Here is a 16,329-nt window from a genome sequence, read left to right as displayed (position 1 = left end):
AGGAGCTCTGTGAGATTATGATTCAGTTTGAACTTTGGACACACGGATTGACCCTGGATGGGGGGCTTGACATATTGACTTGCTTCCAGGTAGGCCAGGGGTTTGGGACAACATAAAGCAGGCCCTCATAATGAATTCAGGAACCAACTTCACCATGACGAGCCAGTTCGCAATTTATAAAAGAGAGCTTTCCCTCCTCTGGTTTTCATGAAGGTGTTTGATCACTATCTGAAAGGAATACAATGTACTTGCTCATTCTGTGGCTGACTGTCTTCAGAAAGAACTGTCTGAGGCCTGTCAGTGTGATATTATTTTCATTATTTTGATGTGCAACCACATCAAATCCTACTAGCAGCTTGATGCTTTCATCTGTATAATGCTGCTACATTTTACGTGAAGTAAACCCTTACTGGCTTCTGCGCAGCAATACAACAACATGGGTAGCCACTGTAGTGCCCTCTAGATGTGCAGTCTAATAACATCTAGGGGGCACTACTTTGCCTGCCCCTATATTACACACTTAGTTAGAAATTTATTATTATTATTATTATTATTATTATTATTATTATATTTATTATTAAAATGTATTCTTCACTTTTTCTTGCCCATTGCAACCAAAGCAACTTACAACCCTACAACCAAATAAACATCCCCACATAGATCCATTAAAACCGGGGGGGGGGGTGCATTATGTTCACATTCCCCCCCCCTCCTGAAATTAATATTATCGCAAGATTGTCAAGACCTCTTATCTCTGTATGTACTACAGTACTAGCTGTATCTCCCATGAGTCTCTGATTGTAACTATCTTCCTTGACCTGGAAGCCAAATTCACATTTTAAGCCCTTTCTCAATACCCTTGCTATGCCCCTTACTTCCACGCCCTCACCCACAAACATTCCTGAATGTCTCTGAAAGCAAAAGCTGCTGCAGATTACCTTAGTGTACCTGCCACATTTAGGAATCTAAAGCTATCCTCCTCTTTCCTAGGATGTTTATAACATTAGAGAATCTGGTGGAGGTGGCATCCATCTGTTTCGAGAGACAAATTGTTCCCTAGCTTAGCATTGTGTTAAACTAGGCCCTGACTCTATGCCACACAGTGATAAAATAGGTGCCTGATCTGCTTCATATGCCTATCCATGTGACAGGATGCTGAGGCTGAAACAACTAATTTTTTATTTTTTTGGTTTTAAGACTTCTCACATAGACATTCCTGAGTCTTTAAAACAGAAAGTGTTCTACAGACAGTTGTATCATGTACCATTGCTGCCCTCTACTGTTTAGATTGATAGATATTTTTAAGTAGCTTATTTGTGCGGGCAAAATGCAGGACCTCAGGGTCATCCCATTGTTTCCTGCTGACCTTCCTGCTGGTAGTTTCCCAGTTGGTTCCCAGTTGGTTTTTGGTGGTGCTAGAACACAGGGTGGTGTGAGAAGGTAGGTCAAGGGTTGGGCTTGTGCAGCTGATTTTGGGGGCACAGGGTCTCAAATCCCTTGGCACACTGGTCAGAGGCTGGCAAAATGTATGAATATAACCAAGCCATTGTGACAGGATTCACTTCTGCAGCAAAAATGATATGTGGCTTCTGAAGAAATTAATAAGATTTGCAAAAGCAGTAGTGGCATCTGAGAGACCACTTCCTTCCCTGCAAACCCTCTAGGGTGTTAGGATCAGTGGAGGGGGACTTTTCGGTAATGCAGCACCCTCAGAAGCGGGGGGGGGGGTGGCCCGAGAGAGACCATTTTCTATGGTAGCCCCTACAGAGCTGCGTCTGACAATTTCACTATACACTTTTCGGTGAATGGCTCTTTACCCTGGCCTTTGTCACCTGATAGGTATAATTTTAGGAATCACCATATTGTTGTGGTTGTGAAATGTTTTAAACGGCTTTAACGTTGTTTTAAAAATTGTTGTAACCTGCCTCGGGGCCTTAGGGTGAAGGGTGGGCAATAAATCAGACAACAATGTAATGTCACATTTGTACCTTGGAGTTCCTTAGAGAGATGGTCACAAAAGGAGAGCCAAGAAAAATTTCCAGACCCCTTAAATTACCAGCCATTATTTTTTCCTGGTTGTAAATATTGCTTCCTCTTTTAAGATGTTTCCTCCAGTTTTTGTCAGGTCTCTTCACACCCAGCATGCTGCTTTTGGAGTTGGAGAGCCAGTGTGGTGTAGTGGTTAAGAGCGGCAGTCTCGTAATCTGGGGAACCAGGTTCGCGTCTCCGCTCCTCCACATGCAGCTGCTGGGTGACCTTGGACCAGTCACACTTCTTTGAAGTCTCTCAGCCCCACTCACCTCACAGAGTGTTTGTTGTGGGGGAGGAAGGGAAAGGAGAATGTTAGCCGCTTTGAGACTCCTTAAAGGGAGTGAAAGGCGGGATATCAAATCCAAACTCTTCTTCTTCTTGTTGTTCACTCTGGATACTGTTTTGCATGAGTGAGGAGGTTGGATGGAGTCGATGGAGAACTTGGGACCACTGAGCAGTCTGTGACCTGCGTTGGGTGGCCTGAGGTTGGGCCCTTTCTGCATCCCCCCTTGTCATTCTGAAGTTTCTGTAAAGTGGGGATGGGGAACCTAGGCCCTCCAGATGTTGTTGGACTCCAACTTCCATCAGCTTCAGCCAGTATGAACAATGCCAATGGAGACTGTTCCATTAGAGCAGGGGTCTGCAACCCGCGGCTCCGGAGCCGCATGTGGCTCTTTTACACCTTTGCCGCGGCTCCGGGGCGGATACTAGCGAGGGGAGGAGGCGCATTGTGTGCCCCGACACTCCCCACTGTGGCGGGCGCTGTACTGGCTGTGACGTCGCATGGGGGTGGGGCGTGCGTTACTCACGCACCGTCCCGACATCACCTTCCCGGTTTTGCGGCTCCCAGTTGTTTTTTCTTCGGAAACAGGTCCAAGTGGCTCTTTTTGTCTTAAAGGTTGCAGACCCCTGCATTAGAGGCACTGAGTTGTTTTAACGTGCTTGATTTATTGCATATCTTAATCATGGATATTATAATGCGCTTATTGTGTGTTTTAATTATGGTTGTATATATATTTAATGTTTGTGTCGCAGGTTTTTATACCTTGTAAACTGCTTAAAAGTCTATTTTGGCAGTAAGCGGCATATTAATAAATAAGTAATAAAAGCACGAAGAAGATGATGAGACTAATCAGGAAAAGGGCCTTTGAGGACATAATATCCAAGGGACTCCCAAACCTGGAACCACTGGCAATTAAACTGTGTGCTAAAAAGACTACCTTAAAAGAAAACACCTCATATATTCCTTTTAAGAAAGTTGTACTGGCGTCTATGGTTAATGATTGTTCTGGACGTTAGCAGAGAAGGTCTGCCAGGCTAGAAATCATGAGATGCTAAACTGCAGGGCCAAGAGAGCTGTTGTCCAAACAAAATAATAAATAAGATAAAATAATAGCTGCAATGATTTTTTGCCTTACTTCCTGTTTGTTTCCCCCACCCCCGTGCTGCCACTCTCAGGCATACTCAGCAACAATACTATAAAACCTTCAAAGTTCTCCATGTTTTTATGAATGTTATTATGTACTGTGTTGTGAAAATAAAGAGAACACGATGTGATTACATCTGTCTTGGTACTGCAGTGCCAGGGTGGAGGTCACCATTCTGAGTAGACACTTTGCAAGCTGTGAATAACGTAAGGTGGTTGGTGGCAAAAATGTGTAGTAAAAACACCCTGGAATGATGTGAGCTTGTTTGGACTTAAAAATTAGTATTGCTTTAGAGATGGGACAGAGGAACCATAGAATTACAGAATTGTAGATCTGGAAGGGACCCCAAGAGCCATCAAGTCCAAACCACCACCCCACCACCCCCCGCAATGCAGGAATCTCAGCTAAAGCATCCATGACAGATGGCCATCCAACATCTGTTTAAAAACCTCCGAGGAAGGAGAGTCCACCATCTCCCAAGGGAACCTGCGCCTCCCACCCTCCTGATGTTCCTGGACCTCAAATCACAACATCTCTGACCATTGGCTATGGTGACTGGGGCTTTTGGGAGTTGGAGTCCAACAACATCTGGTGAGCCACAGGTCAGCAACCTCTGAATTAGGTTAACAGAACTATGGGTTCTTGGGATAAACGCCACATTACACAGTGCATGTCGTAATGTCCCAATGTGTAGTAGTATTGGGAAGAGGTTTTTCGCATGGAGAAGTAGTGATTTGGAGGGAATGCTTAACCCTTCTCCTGCCTACTATTATTCTGCTGAATGGGATGTGAGAGAAACTTGATGGCTGGTTTTAAACGTGAACCTACCAAATCAGTACTTCCCAAAACAAGATGCAAACCAAACACAGACATCCTTCAAAATTCACAGTTCTTCTCCAAATTTTGCAGTGAAGTTCTCAAGCCAAGTAACGTGTACAAAAACCACACATATTCATGGGAAAAACATACCAAAACGCATTATATTAGGAAAAGTTATTTTTTAAAAAAGTGTATTAGGCAAAAGCGCACACAAAAACGTGCATATTGCAAGAAATTTTCAGTAAAATGCTTGTGCATGTTCATGAGGGGGAGGGGGGGAATCACAAACAGATGTGGAAATATAAAGAACTGAACCTAAGACTGGAAGCATGAGAAACTGTTAAACCCAAACGGACAGATCCACACATCCCCTGGCCAAGCTGCTTTCCACCCTGTAGGATCCCAACATGTAACTGGAATCCTAAAACACTCACACCAGGTGCAATGAGAACAAAATACCGTATTTTCCCGTGTATAAGATTAGGGTTTTTCCCCTTAAAAATAATATAAAAAATGTGGGGGTGTCTTAAACACGGAGGCCATCTCCCCCCATTTTCTTAAATCGGAGTCCCAAAAAATAGGGGGCGTCTTATAGACAGAAAAATATGGTAATTGGGGAAAGGATTGTGCACCACTTCACCCTGTCAGTTTTCCACACAAAACGCCCTCCCCCCCCTCCAAAAGCTGCTTTTCTCAATGAAACATTCCGTTGGAGCTTTGTGACACCTGTTTGGGTGTAATGTGTACTTTCTTTTAAAAAATAATAATTATTATTATTAATTTTCCAACCCTTCAAACACAACAAAACAAAAAAACAAAAAGAAAAAAAACATAAAACTAACAAAACAAGACACAAACCATTTAAAACACAAAACAATTTCAATATCTTATCTTATCTTTCATTCCCTTATTTCCACGACCTCCTCGCACCTCCCTTTTTGTATTCCACTTCTGTTAATTGTTTCAGCAATTCCTTTCCATCTTCCTCTGTTTTCTATCCTATAATTATCTTAACATATTCTAACCTTATTTTTCCCTTTAATACTCTATTAATCTATTTATACTTGATTCCTTATAACATTTCTACTAAAGCCATATAACTTCATTCCAACATTTTTCTAACATTCATTATTTTTACAATATTTCTATAAATAGTCTTAAACTTTTTCCACTCTTCTTCCACTGACTCTTCTCCCTGGTCTCGGATTTCTGCCAGTCGTTTCTGCCAATTCCATACAGTCCATCAACTTCATCTGCCATTCTTCCCGAATAGATAAATCTTGTGTCTTCCAGTACTTCACAATGAGTATTCTTGCTGCTATTGTTGCATACGTGAAAAAAGTTCTATCCTTCTTTAACACCAATTGGCCGACCATGCCCAGGAGAAAGGCCTCTGGTTTCTTCAAAAGGGTATATTTAAATACCTTTTTCATTTCGTTATGAATCATCTCCCAAAGTGTCTTAATCCTTGGGCATGTCCACCAAAGGTGAACTCTAATCCTCAAATTTGTCTGTTTTTCTTTAAGTTCAGTCATAGCAAGCGTCAACTTATGTTCATCAAATTGCCTCTGTAGGGCTGGGGCTCTCTTTCTGTTTCTCTCCAGTTGTGTTACTTTACATTCAGCAACAACAGCATTTTCCCTGGCTTCCTCCGCAGTTTGCCGTATCCAAGTAGGTTCCTGTACCAATTTCTGGGTGGTTTCTGTATTGGTATTATTTATACTTTCTGTATTTAAGTTAATTTTAGTAATTGAAACATCCACTTTCGCATTTATCGTGTCCATTTTCCTGTTAAGCTGATCCAGTGAGTCATTTATCTTATATAATGCAGCCACTAAAGCCTCTTCTGTCGACATTCCTCTTGGTTTTAAATATACTGGTACAAAGGAAACAACAGGAGGAGCAGGGGGGCCTGATGATAGACCTCTCCTGGATTGTTGCCAAATCCTCCCAGACCTTAATGTTTTGTCAGCAGTTGACTGGTCTGTTTTTCCTCTTCCATTTACTATAACACTTAAAAGATTCAAGGTCAGTCCCAGAGTCTCACGGTTTGTAACTTGCAGCTGGAAATTCCCCTAGCCCAGCTCTTGTAAAGCAACCGGTTTCAAAGACTTCCACTAGGGGGAAACAGTTTCTATTTGTAATAGTCAATAGTATCCTCTTTTAAACCATCCAAAATTAGTTTCAAATTAGTTTCAATTTTCAGTTACTTTTACTCCTTTTTAAAGCAGCCGGAGACAGTAGAAACAATGTATTTCTCTTGTTTAACTAACTGTCAATGAAAGTTCTGAGCGCTGTCAATGAACATTCCAAAAGACGTCAGTCCTGCTAGCAGCCCGTTTCCAGGGTCAGAGCGGCAGTGTTTTAAATCTCTTCGCTCTCTCCCGCAGGCATAGTCAATCCGCAACTTCCCCCTCTCTTCTCCTGCCTCCAAGAGGGGGTTTAATGTTCTTTACCGATGGAAATTTAATCTTTTACAAAAGGCTTTCCAGGACTCTAGCTTGCAACTTCATTGCCTCAGTCTATTTACAAAAGGGGGAGGCGGACTTCCTGTTTTGAACCTCCCCGTTACGGTACCAAATTAAACATTTAGAAATCCAATTCTTCCGCTTCAGCTCTACTCACGGGTAATTACTTTAAAGTCAAATTATCCACAGGAAAAGGTCAGTGCTCTCCGGCAACAGCTATGCGGCTTCGCTCCGTGGAAGAAGCAGACGATTCGATGCACCGCACCACTCACCCCACGTTGCTCCGGAGCCCCAAAAACCGGGGTTCCCCGCGAGTGGGGGGGCGCAAAAGGTGCCCACCGAATCCCACGCTCACAGGCTTCTCCCGCCTGTGATTTTAACGGGTCTCCGCCTTTGCCGTGGCGGCCAGACCCAGATTCCCACGGAGCAGATTCCTCCCGGTCAGAGGAATTCCGCCATTACCGGAGGCACCTCCCCGGAAGTCTGGGTGTAATGTGTACTTTCACCCTCACCTTCCAAAGCAAAGCTGGGCCAAAGTGACACATAACTGGTGGCTTTCTCTGGCATTTCCCCCACATTTCCTTGTTCTTTCCCACAGTGAAATCACAACATGACGTTGGTCTGTTGCCATGGAAGCAGATTCTTGTCAGAGAGCCACTGCAATAAGATTGGAAAGTATTCTGTTGGGAGGAGGGTAAGGATGGGAGAGTAACAATTAGGTGAGGCTGCTGGTGGTGAGGGCAAGGAAAGGGGGAGGGCAAAACCTGAAGATTTGCTATGGGGGTACAAAAGTAGATTGACAGGTTTCATTCAAAGGAAGCAGAAACTTTCCCAGCACTCTGGTTTTTTGTTTATAACACTTGTGGATGGGAGGATTGTCAAATCCACAAAGCACTTAAGGCTTCCTTCCTTTCATTTGTATGAAGAGCAGAGCTACGCTGGAATCCTAGCTTCTCAGTGGCTGCCTGCACATTGATGCCAGAAGCAACTTCCCAAGTGACACGGAGTCACTTCGCAAGTCTTGCTCATGAGGGCTATGTGGTCCTTCAGCCTGGTTTAGGCAAGCTGCCCCTTCTTCCCACACTGTGGTTTAGTAAATGATTTGCTGCTTTGGTTTGTAAACAGCCAAAGAAATGCATTGAAAAGCACTGCTTTTTCGGGGACATTTTATTCCCTCTCACCCCTGTTTCACAGAACCCATTCACGCATGTGCTGTAAAGAGTTTGCAGACCCTAGTTTTACACCATTCTCATAACCCCGTTCTTGCACACACGGAAAACCTGATCGGGTTCACACATTACCACTCAGGACATGTCAAGGAGTTGAAAAGCAGGAGGCTTTTGCACTTCATATATTTATGTCATGTCTTATTTGGCCACAGACGCCTGTCTCTCGTTCATACTACTGTTGGGGAATCTCATGAATCAGGCTATCTGGTTGGCCGTTAATGTAAAACAGCCTTTGCTGAAATAAGGAGCAGAATAAGGCATAAAACAGAGAGGAAGGCCATATTTTTCTAAGTGCTCTCTGTGAATTTCCCTCACTGATAGATGAATGATAAGAACAGGGGAAGAGGGGCGGGGGACAGAGTCTTGCTTTCCATAGAGGGATGAAGTTGCTGGTGGTAGCAGGGAGATAGTGTTTAGCGTGCAGTAAATTTCTCATATTTCTAAGTCATTTGAGTGCACGTTTGCCAAGACTTTAAGATGTATGGAACCATACATCAAGTCCCGTGTAAAACTGGTGCCATTATTCTCTCATTTTTCACCGGAGCTTGTAAGCAGGTCTCATATATCTTTAGCTCCCGCTGCAGCGCAGGTTTCTTCTGCCTGTTCTCCTGCACCTTCCTGCCAATTAGATTCCAGCAGGGACATGATTTATGTAAACACTTCATCAAAGTAATCACCCCAGGAACCTGAGAAAATGGCAAGCCAGTGTCAAGCATGGGACACACATCAAAAGATGCAAAATCCACATTTTCCCCCCAGTACGATTTAGCACTAGGGGAACAGATCCATCCTAGCTTTGCATCAAAGCCACTTTTTACTGTAGTTCATGTCATTTTATTTTTCTCGGAAATGAAACCAAGGACATTCTTTTAGGTCACGGGAAATGTCACCAGCTTGTTTGGGGCATCAGTTCTGACAGTTCTGGGTTGTGTTGCTTTGTGTGCGTTTTCCCAGATCTTCTGTCTGATGAGATCGCTACCTTTCTGGAAATGTTTTGCCTGTCACCAAGTGGAAGGTACTAAAAAGCCCTCAAAGAAGGTTTGAAGGTGCATATTTGTGCAGTGAAATTTACACACACACACACAAATGTGCACTGACTTTTTGAAACGGGGCATGCGGAATGATAAATAACTCCCTCCAGTTCTTTGAGGCCTTTTCCAAAACTGACGCCTGGTTCCACCACAATGTTTGCAGTGACTTTCAGAGTATTTCTCTTTGTTCTGTTTTTATCTCCATGGGTTGCATGTAGTTTTAGTGTGTTTTTGCTTTAATTGTTGTTACTTCCAGTAGTGGAAATGGAAGTGAGACAGTCTAAAACTACACATGTGGATGTATGGAGCAGAGCTGTAATAAGGCAACCTTTTCCGTTCCACTCTGTGTTTGTTGCACGCAGCACTGGTTCCATTCTGCTGAAGTTTGCCTTCCACCAAAATTACACTATTCATCTTGCTGTCCTCTGTGGTGAATTTACATAACTTAGAGGTGCTTGATTTTGCCAGGAGCTGGCAGGCCACTTGGAGTGGCTTGGCAGGCTGCATCCAGCCAGTGGGCCATGGGTTCAGCATCCCTGTGTATTGCTAGACCAGATATGGCCGGTAGGCGGCGCTTCCTGGTTTCAATGCAGCTTTATTATATATAACTTACAATGAGCAGTTATAATGAGCCAGATGCAACCATAAAGATGTCAATATAATCAAAGCTATATATATATATATCTGTCAGTCAGTATGATTAACACCTTGCATCTGTCAAAATAATTAAGACTTAGTGGGCACGTCCATCTTGGCCCAGCAATGGAACTGTAATGGACAATGTTTGATTTAGAAGCAGGAGAGAGTGCTTGCTTGGGATACTGAATATTCAGGTTAGGAGGAGAAGGAGTTCAAGGGAGCATGGGATGACTATTGAGGGGTGCAAATTTTGTGAGTTGATAGCTGGAAGAAGGGCAGTAGATAATAACTGAATAATGTTCCTGAAGTTCAGTAAATAGTGAAGTTACAGGAATGTGTTTAGGATATTAGTGCTTTTAATCCCATTCAGCCCTGACTTTGGTTTACTGTGGATTTGTATTCATTATTCTTCAGATAAATCCTCTGTCTGTTGATAACCCTGGGTTAACCCTGGGTCCATGAATCCATAAAGTCATCTCTACACTTCCACTTGCACCTCCACTGTGCTGTTAGCGCGGGAAGGCAGTGATTGCCCCCAATATTTATACATTGTCCAGATAAACACATTTATTCCCATCCCTGCCCATCTGCTCCTCCATTCCTCTATCCCTGACTGTCTTTTTTGTTTATATTTAAAGGTTAAAAAAACACCAAAACCTATTTAAAGCACTTAGTTTCCCCATATAAATATTCCGTAGCAGTCAGTTGTTTTATGACACAACCTTTAATTTTAAACAAATGATTACATGCATGCACTTATGCTGATGTGGAAACAATGTGAAGCACATCCTTTTGATTCGTAAATATAGAAGCAGTAGCCTTCTAATAAACTTCATGGAAATCAATGCACACTTCATGTTCTGCTTTCATGTTTCTATGAAAATTGTAAAACAATGCTTCTGAGCCATTGGTGTGCCAGAACCCAACTGCATCCTAGGCATGTTTACTCAGATGTCCAATGAGTCCCACTTCCCAGCTTCCCATTTAGAATTCTTCCCCATGCCTAAGTGTACCTATTATAGATTAGGTGTACTTCTTGCAAATCAGAAAAAACCATCTAGCCAAATGTTTGCAGGACAAATTTTGACGCGAGCCATTTGGATCCAGAGTACTGCATAATCTAAGAGTCATATATGAGATAGCACAAAAAATAGCTTCCTTCTGTTATCCCATCATGAGCCTTTTTTGCATCCAACCACACCCTATCTCCTTTCTCTAATTTAAGGATTGCACTTTGCGGCAGGTTTTCATAAGCATCCGAGGTAATCTGATCAGATGCTTTCACCTCTGTACCATTCCTTGCCAGGATCATATGTGAATTCTGGTGTCCCTCCAGGTTGTAGGTGCAATAATATACTCCTGGGATTTGGCAGGTGAATATGCCAGATGACTCATCAAAGACTTGCTGCTCATTGTATAGAATATTTTGAAATCCTATGGGCTGATTAGGTGCTGGATAGCTTTTGCCCACTTTTGCAGAAAATGCAGATTTTGGTGGTGCTCTTAGGCCTGGTTGACCATCAGCTGCTGGCAATCCATGAGGGCATATCAATTCTGGAGTCCCTGGCAAACCTTTTTAAAAATTGAAGAGAGAGGGGGGGGGAAACAATTTAGCAGAAAAAGCAGTGAAAGATGTCTGTCTGTCTCAAATCAAAATAGCCTGCAGCTGTTTGGGTACAGACTCTTCCAACCACTCATAGGGCCCAGGCACAAAAGCAGTGTTTGAATGACAGGTACCCAGCTTTGGCTGTTAAAAATAGAAGTTAGCAGTGCATTGAAGTTGTCATGCAAATAGAAATAATTTCTTTCTCAGAATCTCTAGAGCTGAGATGGGATTCCTGCTGCCCCCCAAATGTTGGACCCCCAATTGCTATCAGTCCCAGCCAGCATGTTCAGTAGTCAGGAATGATGGAGCTGTAGTTCATCAATATCTGGTATAAACCATCTTGGCTTTGAGTCCTGGAACATCTCCTCTCTGCCTTGCAGGCCTTTTTCCACCTGGCCTGGGAGGGCAGGACCCTGACTGACTCCAGCTACAAAAGCGGAGACTGCTTGACGTATTGTTTAAGGAGGGCATTGTTGTGAAGTTGGTGTTGCTGTCATTGGTGTGGGGTTTTTTTTTGTTGTTGTTGTTTTGTATCTTTATCTGTATTATAATGACTTATGTGGAAATATTTTTATTCCATTGTGTGCTTTTTGATGTGTTTTATTTATTGTTTATGACCACTTTTGCTATGTTTGTAATGGCTTGTAATGAGCATGGCTTTAAATGTGGGAAGATGGCAAACAGATAAAATGATGTATATAGGATTAAACGGCATTAGGTATTGCAACACTCATGCCTGATTTTTCCTCTACCAATGCACTGGAGTGAGGGGTGATTTTACAGAGGAAAAGTAGTGGGAGAATAGAGAAGGGAGAAAAAGTTGTTTGGATATTCGCGTTTATCCATCTCCTGCTGTTGTGGCACTAAGATGTTGCCAAAGGTTTTGATTTCCTGGTTTGGAATTCAAATTTGTTCAGCTTGCAGTGCTTAGTTGTATTATGAATCGAGCAACATTTCCCCACAAAGGTCTTGGCCAGTTGGGAAGGTAAAACAGGGTTCTGCACCTGCATAGCCTTAGCAACACAGCAGGTACCCCAAACCAGCTGCTCTGTAGGCTCATGCACAGAATACCTTCAGTGTCAACCACACTTACTCTCCCTGAAATTCCCAGTGCAAAATGTTAATGCCATAAGCTGTTTTGAGCATTATTGATGAAGTGGGACAGCAATAACTACCAATTAATACACTAATTATTGTAATTATCTCCTGCCAACCTAGCAGTTCGAAAGCACGTCAAGTGCAAGTAGATAAATAGGTACCGCTCTGGCAGGAAGGTAAACGGCGTTTCCGTGCGCTGCTCTGGTTCACCAGAAGCGGCTTAGTCATGCTGGCCACATGACCCGGAAGCTGTACACAGGCTCCCTTGGCCAATAAAGCAAGATGAGTGCCGCAACCCCAGAGTCGGTCACGACTGGACCTAATGCTCAGGGGTCCCTTTACCTTTACCTTTAATACACTAATTTTTGGACTTTGATGGACTTATAGAGGTTGTGATGAGGATTTGTACTGGAAAAAAAATAATTCTCAAGCTACATATTTAGCATTATCTTAATATTATAGAATTGTTAATTGTTAGTAAATTGTTAATGTTTAGGATATTAACCCTGTGCAAAACAAAATATGGCCCACCAGTCTCTCAGTAAACCACTTGATTTTTAGCTACTTTCCTTGAATAGCAAAAAAAGGGATGTTTCGGGCATTTGGTAGACCTGATGATTGCTGGTAGCTTGCCTTCTGTGTGGTCAGTTATATGAAATGCATTTCAGCAGGCTGAAAAATAGTTCAGATTAGTGGCTGAACCAGAACTGAACTGGAGTTTAGACATTCAGGTGTTCAGAAACCTGAACAGAACTCGGCTCCCTTACTATACTTTTTTTAAAAAGCAGCAACAACACAATATTGCAGTCACTAAAATTTGTAGCTGTTTCTTACCATATTTTGACCTTCTTTGGTTTTATATAATCATAAAAATTATACCATTTGATATAGTGAAATCTCTCCAAGTGGTGTACTAAAAAACAATTTAAAAAAATACAACAATGTTCCGCAAAATTTCCTAAAAAGAATATGAAAACAAATAGCAACTGTATATTGCAAGTAAAAATTAAAACGGGATGGGAAAGGGGTGGGGTTCCAGGAAAAACGACTTTGGCAGTGGCATGCACCATTAAACCCAATGGGCTCCCCCCCCCACTGCTAAAAGCTCTGCTTCCCCACTTGTCTCCCAGAACCAGAAGAGGCATGAAAAGGGAAGAGGAGAGACTGACAACATGCAAGCACAGTCTCTGATTGCTTTGGGGGGGGGGGAATCCTGGAGAGGAAGGGACTTAGGTAGCTGTGGATAGGCAGAGACTTTCAGTCTCAGCAACAGCTTCATGGGGAAGGACCTACTGGGGATGGGTTGTGGTGCTCATTAGGTCTAACATTCCACCAAGTCTGTGCAGATTGTGCTTTTGCTAATACTTAACTCTAACTTGAACAGTGTGATTTACTGCTGGCTCACTCTTGACACTGACTCTCCTCCCAGTCCCTCTCCCTAAAACAGGTGACCAAGAGGGTGACCAAAGCTGTTTCTATCTGCAATCCAGGATTAAACCCAGCACCTGCTTTGTTTATTTGGTAAACATAACCAAGAACTTGATTTCTGTTGCTTGGTTTCTAAAGTGTTCTGTCTTCCATGCAAAGTGTAGTATCATGGGCTGTCCCTTGAGCCCGCTAGATGACATCGCAAAGGATCGTTGCCTTAGGAGAGCGAGAAAAATTCTCAGGGACGATTCACACCCCGGTCAGCACCTCTTTAATCTTCTACCCTCGAGCAGGAGTTATAGAAGTATAATCAGTCGTACCAACAGGCTAAAAAACAGTTTCTGTCCGTGGGCTGTTAGGCTGCTGAATGGAAAATAATGTAGTGCATCTGACTTTCGGGGTTGGTGTGTTGTGCGACAAGCACACAGAGTGCAATGAGATTGAGTGTTTGTGGGGAGGGAAGCTCGGTTAATTTCATTGTACACAGGTTGTACATTGACAATAAAGGTATTAGTAGTAGTACTAGTAGTAAAAAATTTGCTGAGAATTAAGCTAGAGATCATACCTGGTGCCCCCTGTGGTCCGGGAGCACCTATAGGACCAGGAGGACCAGGAGGACCAATGAAACCAGGAACACCAGGAAAACCAGGAGGACCAGGAAGACCAGGAAGACCAGGAGGACCAGGTGGACCACGAGGACCAGGAAAACCAGGTAGACCAGGTGGACCGGGAATACCAGAAGAATCTGCTTGAACTTCTCCAGCTCTGGCCAAAACTATGGTCAAAATCCAGACACCTGAAGCAAAAGATAAAAGAAATAAACTACCTTAGCATTTATGTAGTGTAGATAGCTAAAGAGATAGCCACATAGGCAGTCACATTTGGACTACATGAGTTTAATTTCTACTTGATTACATCACTCATGAAAGTGGGCAGAAAGATTGATAAAATCTTTAGAGTCAATTCTACTATAGCAAAGGCGAATAAATGGCTAGGTGACCTTTTAGTATGTCTGAACTCTGTAGCTCTCAGAGATAGAATATTACAAACTAATTTTAAAAGAAGGCTTCGCATTGAGGAGAAAAATATAATTATCTTGAGAGAGGTCCCAGGGAGGCTGCTAAAAAAAAAAAAAAAGACAGAATTATAAATTTCTCCCTATTGGGGGAGGGCTGTAAAGGAGGTCTCCAAGGAGCATGCAGCAGCAGGCAATACATTCCTCAGAGGACAGATTGGCTGCCCCTGTAGATCCTGACACTTGAAGCAGTCACCTCATCCAGCAGCAAATACCCATCTCAATAGTCAAGCCTTAACAATAATGCTCAGGAGGCTCAGAAAACAAAAGTGAGCTTAGCTGCCTCTTCTGCAAAGGATCGTGCATGAGGAGAATGGGACAACCTGTAGCGCATTTCAGAACCTGGAAGCATTTTAAGTGGGGCATCCTTAGATGATCTTAAAATTGGTTGGGCCAAGGTTGCGAGCCTCTTGCCCTCCAGATATTACTGGACTACAGCTTTCATGAGGTGACTGGCCAGGCTGGCTGAGAGCTGACAGAGACGGAGTTCAACATCTGGGGTGTCTGGATGTAAGGGCAAACGTGCCACAAGACCATTCTTAGTGTGCCCTGGCCCGAAGCTTTGTGTATTCCCAGTATTGCTCTTACAAGCCCTGGATGAAATGCCAGCTAATCAGCACCACTTTGCATGCTTGTCCTGATTTTGGGAAGAGAATTAAACATATTATCAGAAATGAAAAAACAAACCTGGACAAAGGAAGCTGCAGGGTCTTGATGTTCCCAGCATCATCTTGATGTTTTTTGGGGGGTTTTAAACTGATCTCAGTTCTTCTCTCAATTCCTCCTTAGCACTCTCTGAGGTTTAAGTGTGTTTGAACAGCTTTGTCACATTTATAGCTTTTTAATGGGTGGCTGCAGTTTTTGTATCCAGGAAGGAATTTCCCAACATTTCTACTTCTCTAATATTTACTCTTCGTGTAAAAGACCTGAACTCCATTCTCCTCTGCTCCCAAAAGAGCAGGGGCTGGGGTGGGGACGATCACCTCAGCCTATTTCAACATCAGTTTCCTGCAAATGACACCAGATAGTGGAGCAGATGAGGCCCTTGAGTTATTGAAAGTTGAACTTTTACATAGTAAATAAATATGGCATGTGGAATATCTTCTGTGGAAAAATCTTCCATATGGTCATGCCAGAGTGTCAGAATAAAGTTGAAGGTCAGGGAGGAAAGTAAGTCTTGCCAAGTTTCTATCCAAGCAAGTTCCCTTCTCTTTACCCACTATATGCAAACATTACATTTCAACACAGAGATGGACTTGATAGCCTTTGTGATTACATTTCTCTATCTTTTTTCAAACAACAGGAAATTCAAAATAAATTATCCTTTGGATTTTTTTTAGTTACATCACAGCAGAACATAGACAGCTGTCAGGTAATGTAGAACCGTAGGAACATAGGAAGTTGTCTTCTACTGAGTATGGATAGGAATAACATGTAACACATTTTGGGATGCTGAGGGTTTTCTTCTGTATAAAAAA

General features: G+C 42.8%; 1 protein-coding gene across 1 annotated transcript in view; it reads right to left on the bottom strand.

Annotated features, from left to right (window-relative positions):
* LOC308457715 (uncharacterized protein) overlaps positions 1-15,775 on the bottom strand; it is a 48,925-nt gene extending 33,150 nt beyond the window's left edge. The window contains exons 1-2 of the mRNA XM_080971869.1: positions 15,539-15,775; positions 14,342-14,572 (exon numbers count right to left, since the gene is read on the bottom strand). Coding sequence (XP_080827995.1) covers positions 14,342-14,572; positions 15,539-15,581 — 274 coding nt within the window. The 5' untranslated portion in view covers positions 15,582-15,775. The remainder of the gene's footprint in view (positions 1-14,341; positions 14,573-15,538) is intronic.
* Positions 15,776-16,329: the final 554 nt, after the last annotated feature.

The sequence above is a fragment of the Podarcis pityusensis genome (genome assembly GCF_964106645.2).
Source record: "Podarcis pityusensis genome assembly, chromosome: 10".
NCBI lineage: Eukaryota > Metazoa > Chordata > Lepidosauria > Squamata > Lacertidae > Podarcis > Podarcis pityusensis.
Note: the sequence above shows the minus strand (reverse complement) of the source record. Positions and strands in the feature narration are given on the sequence as shown.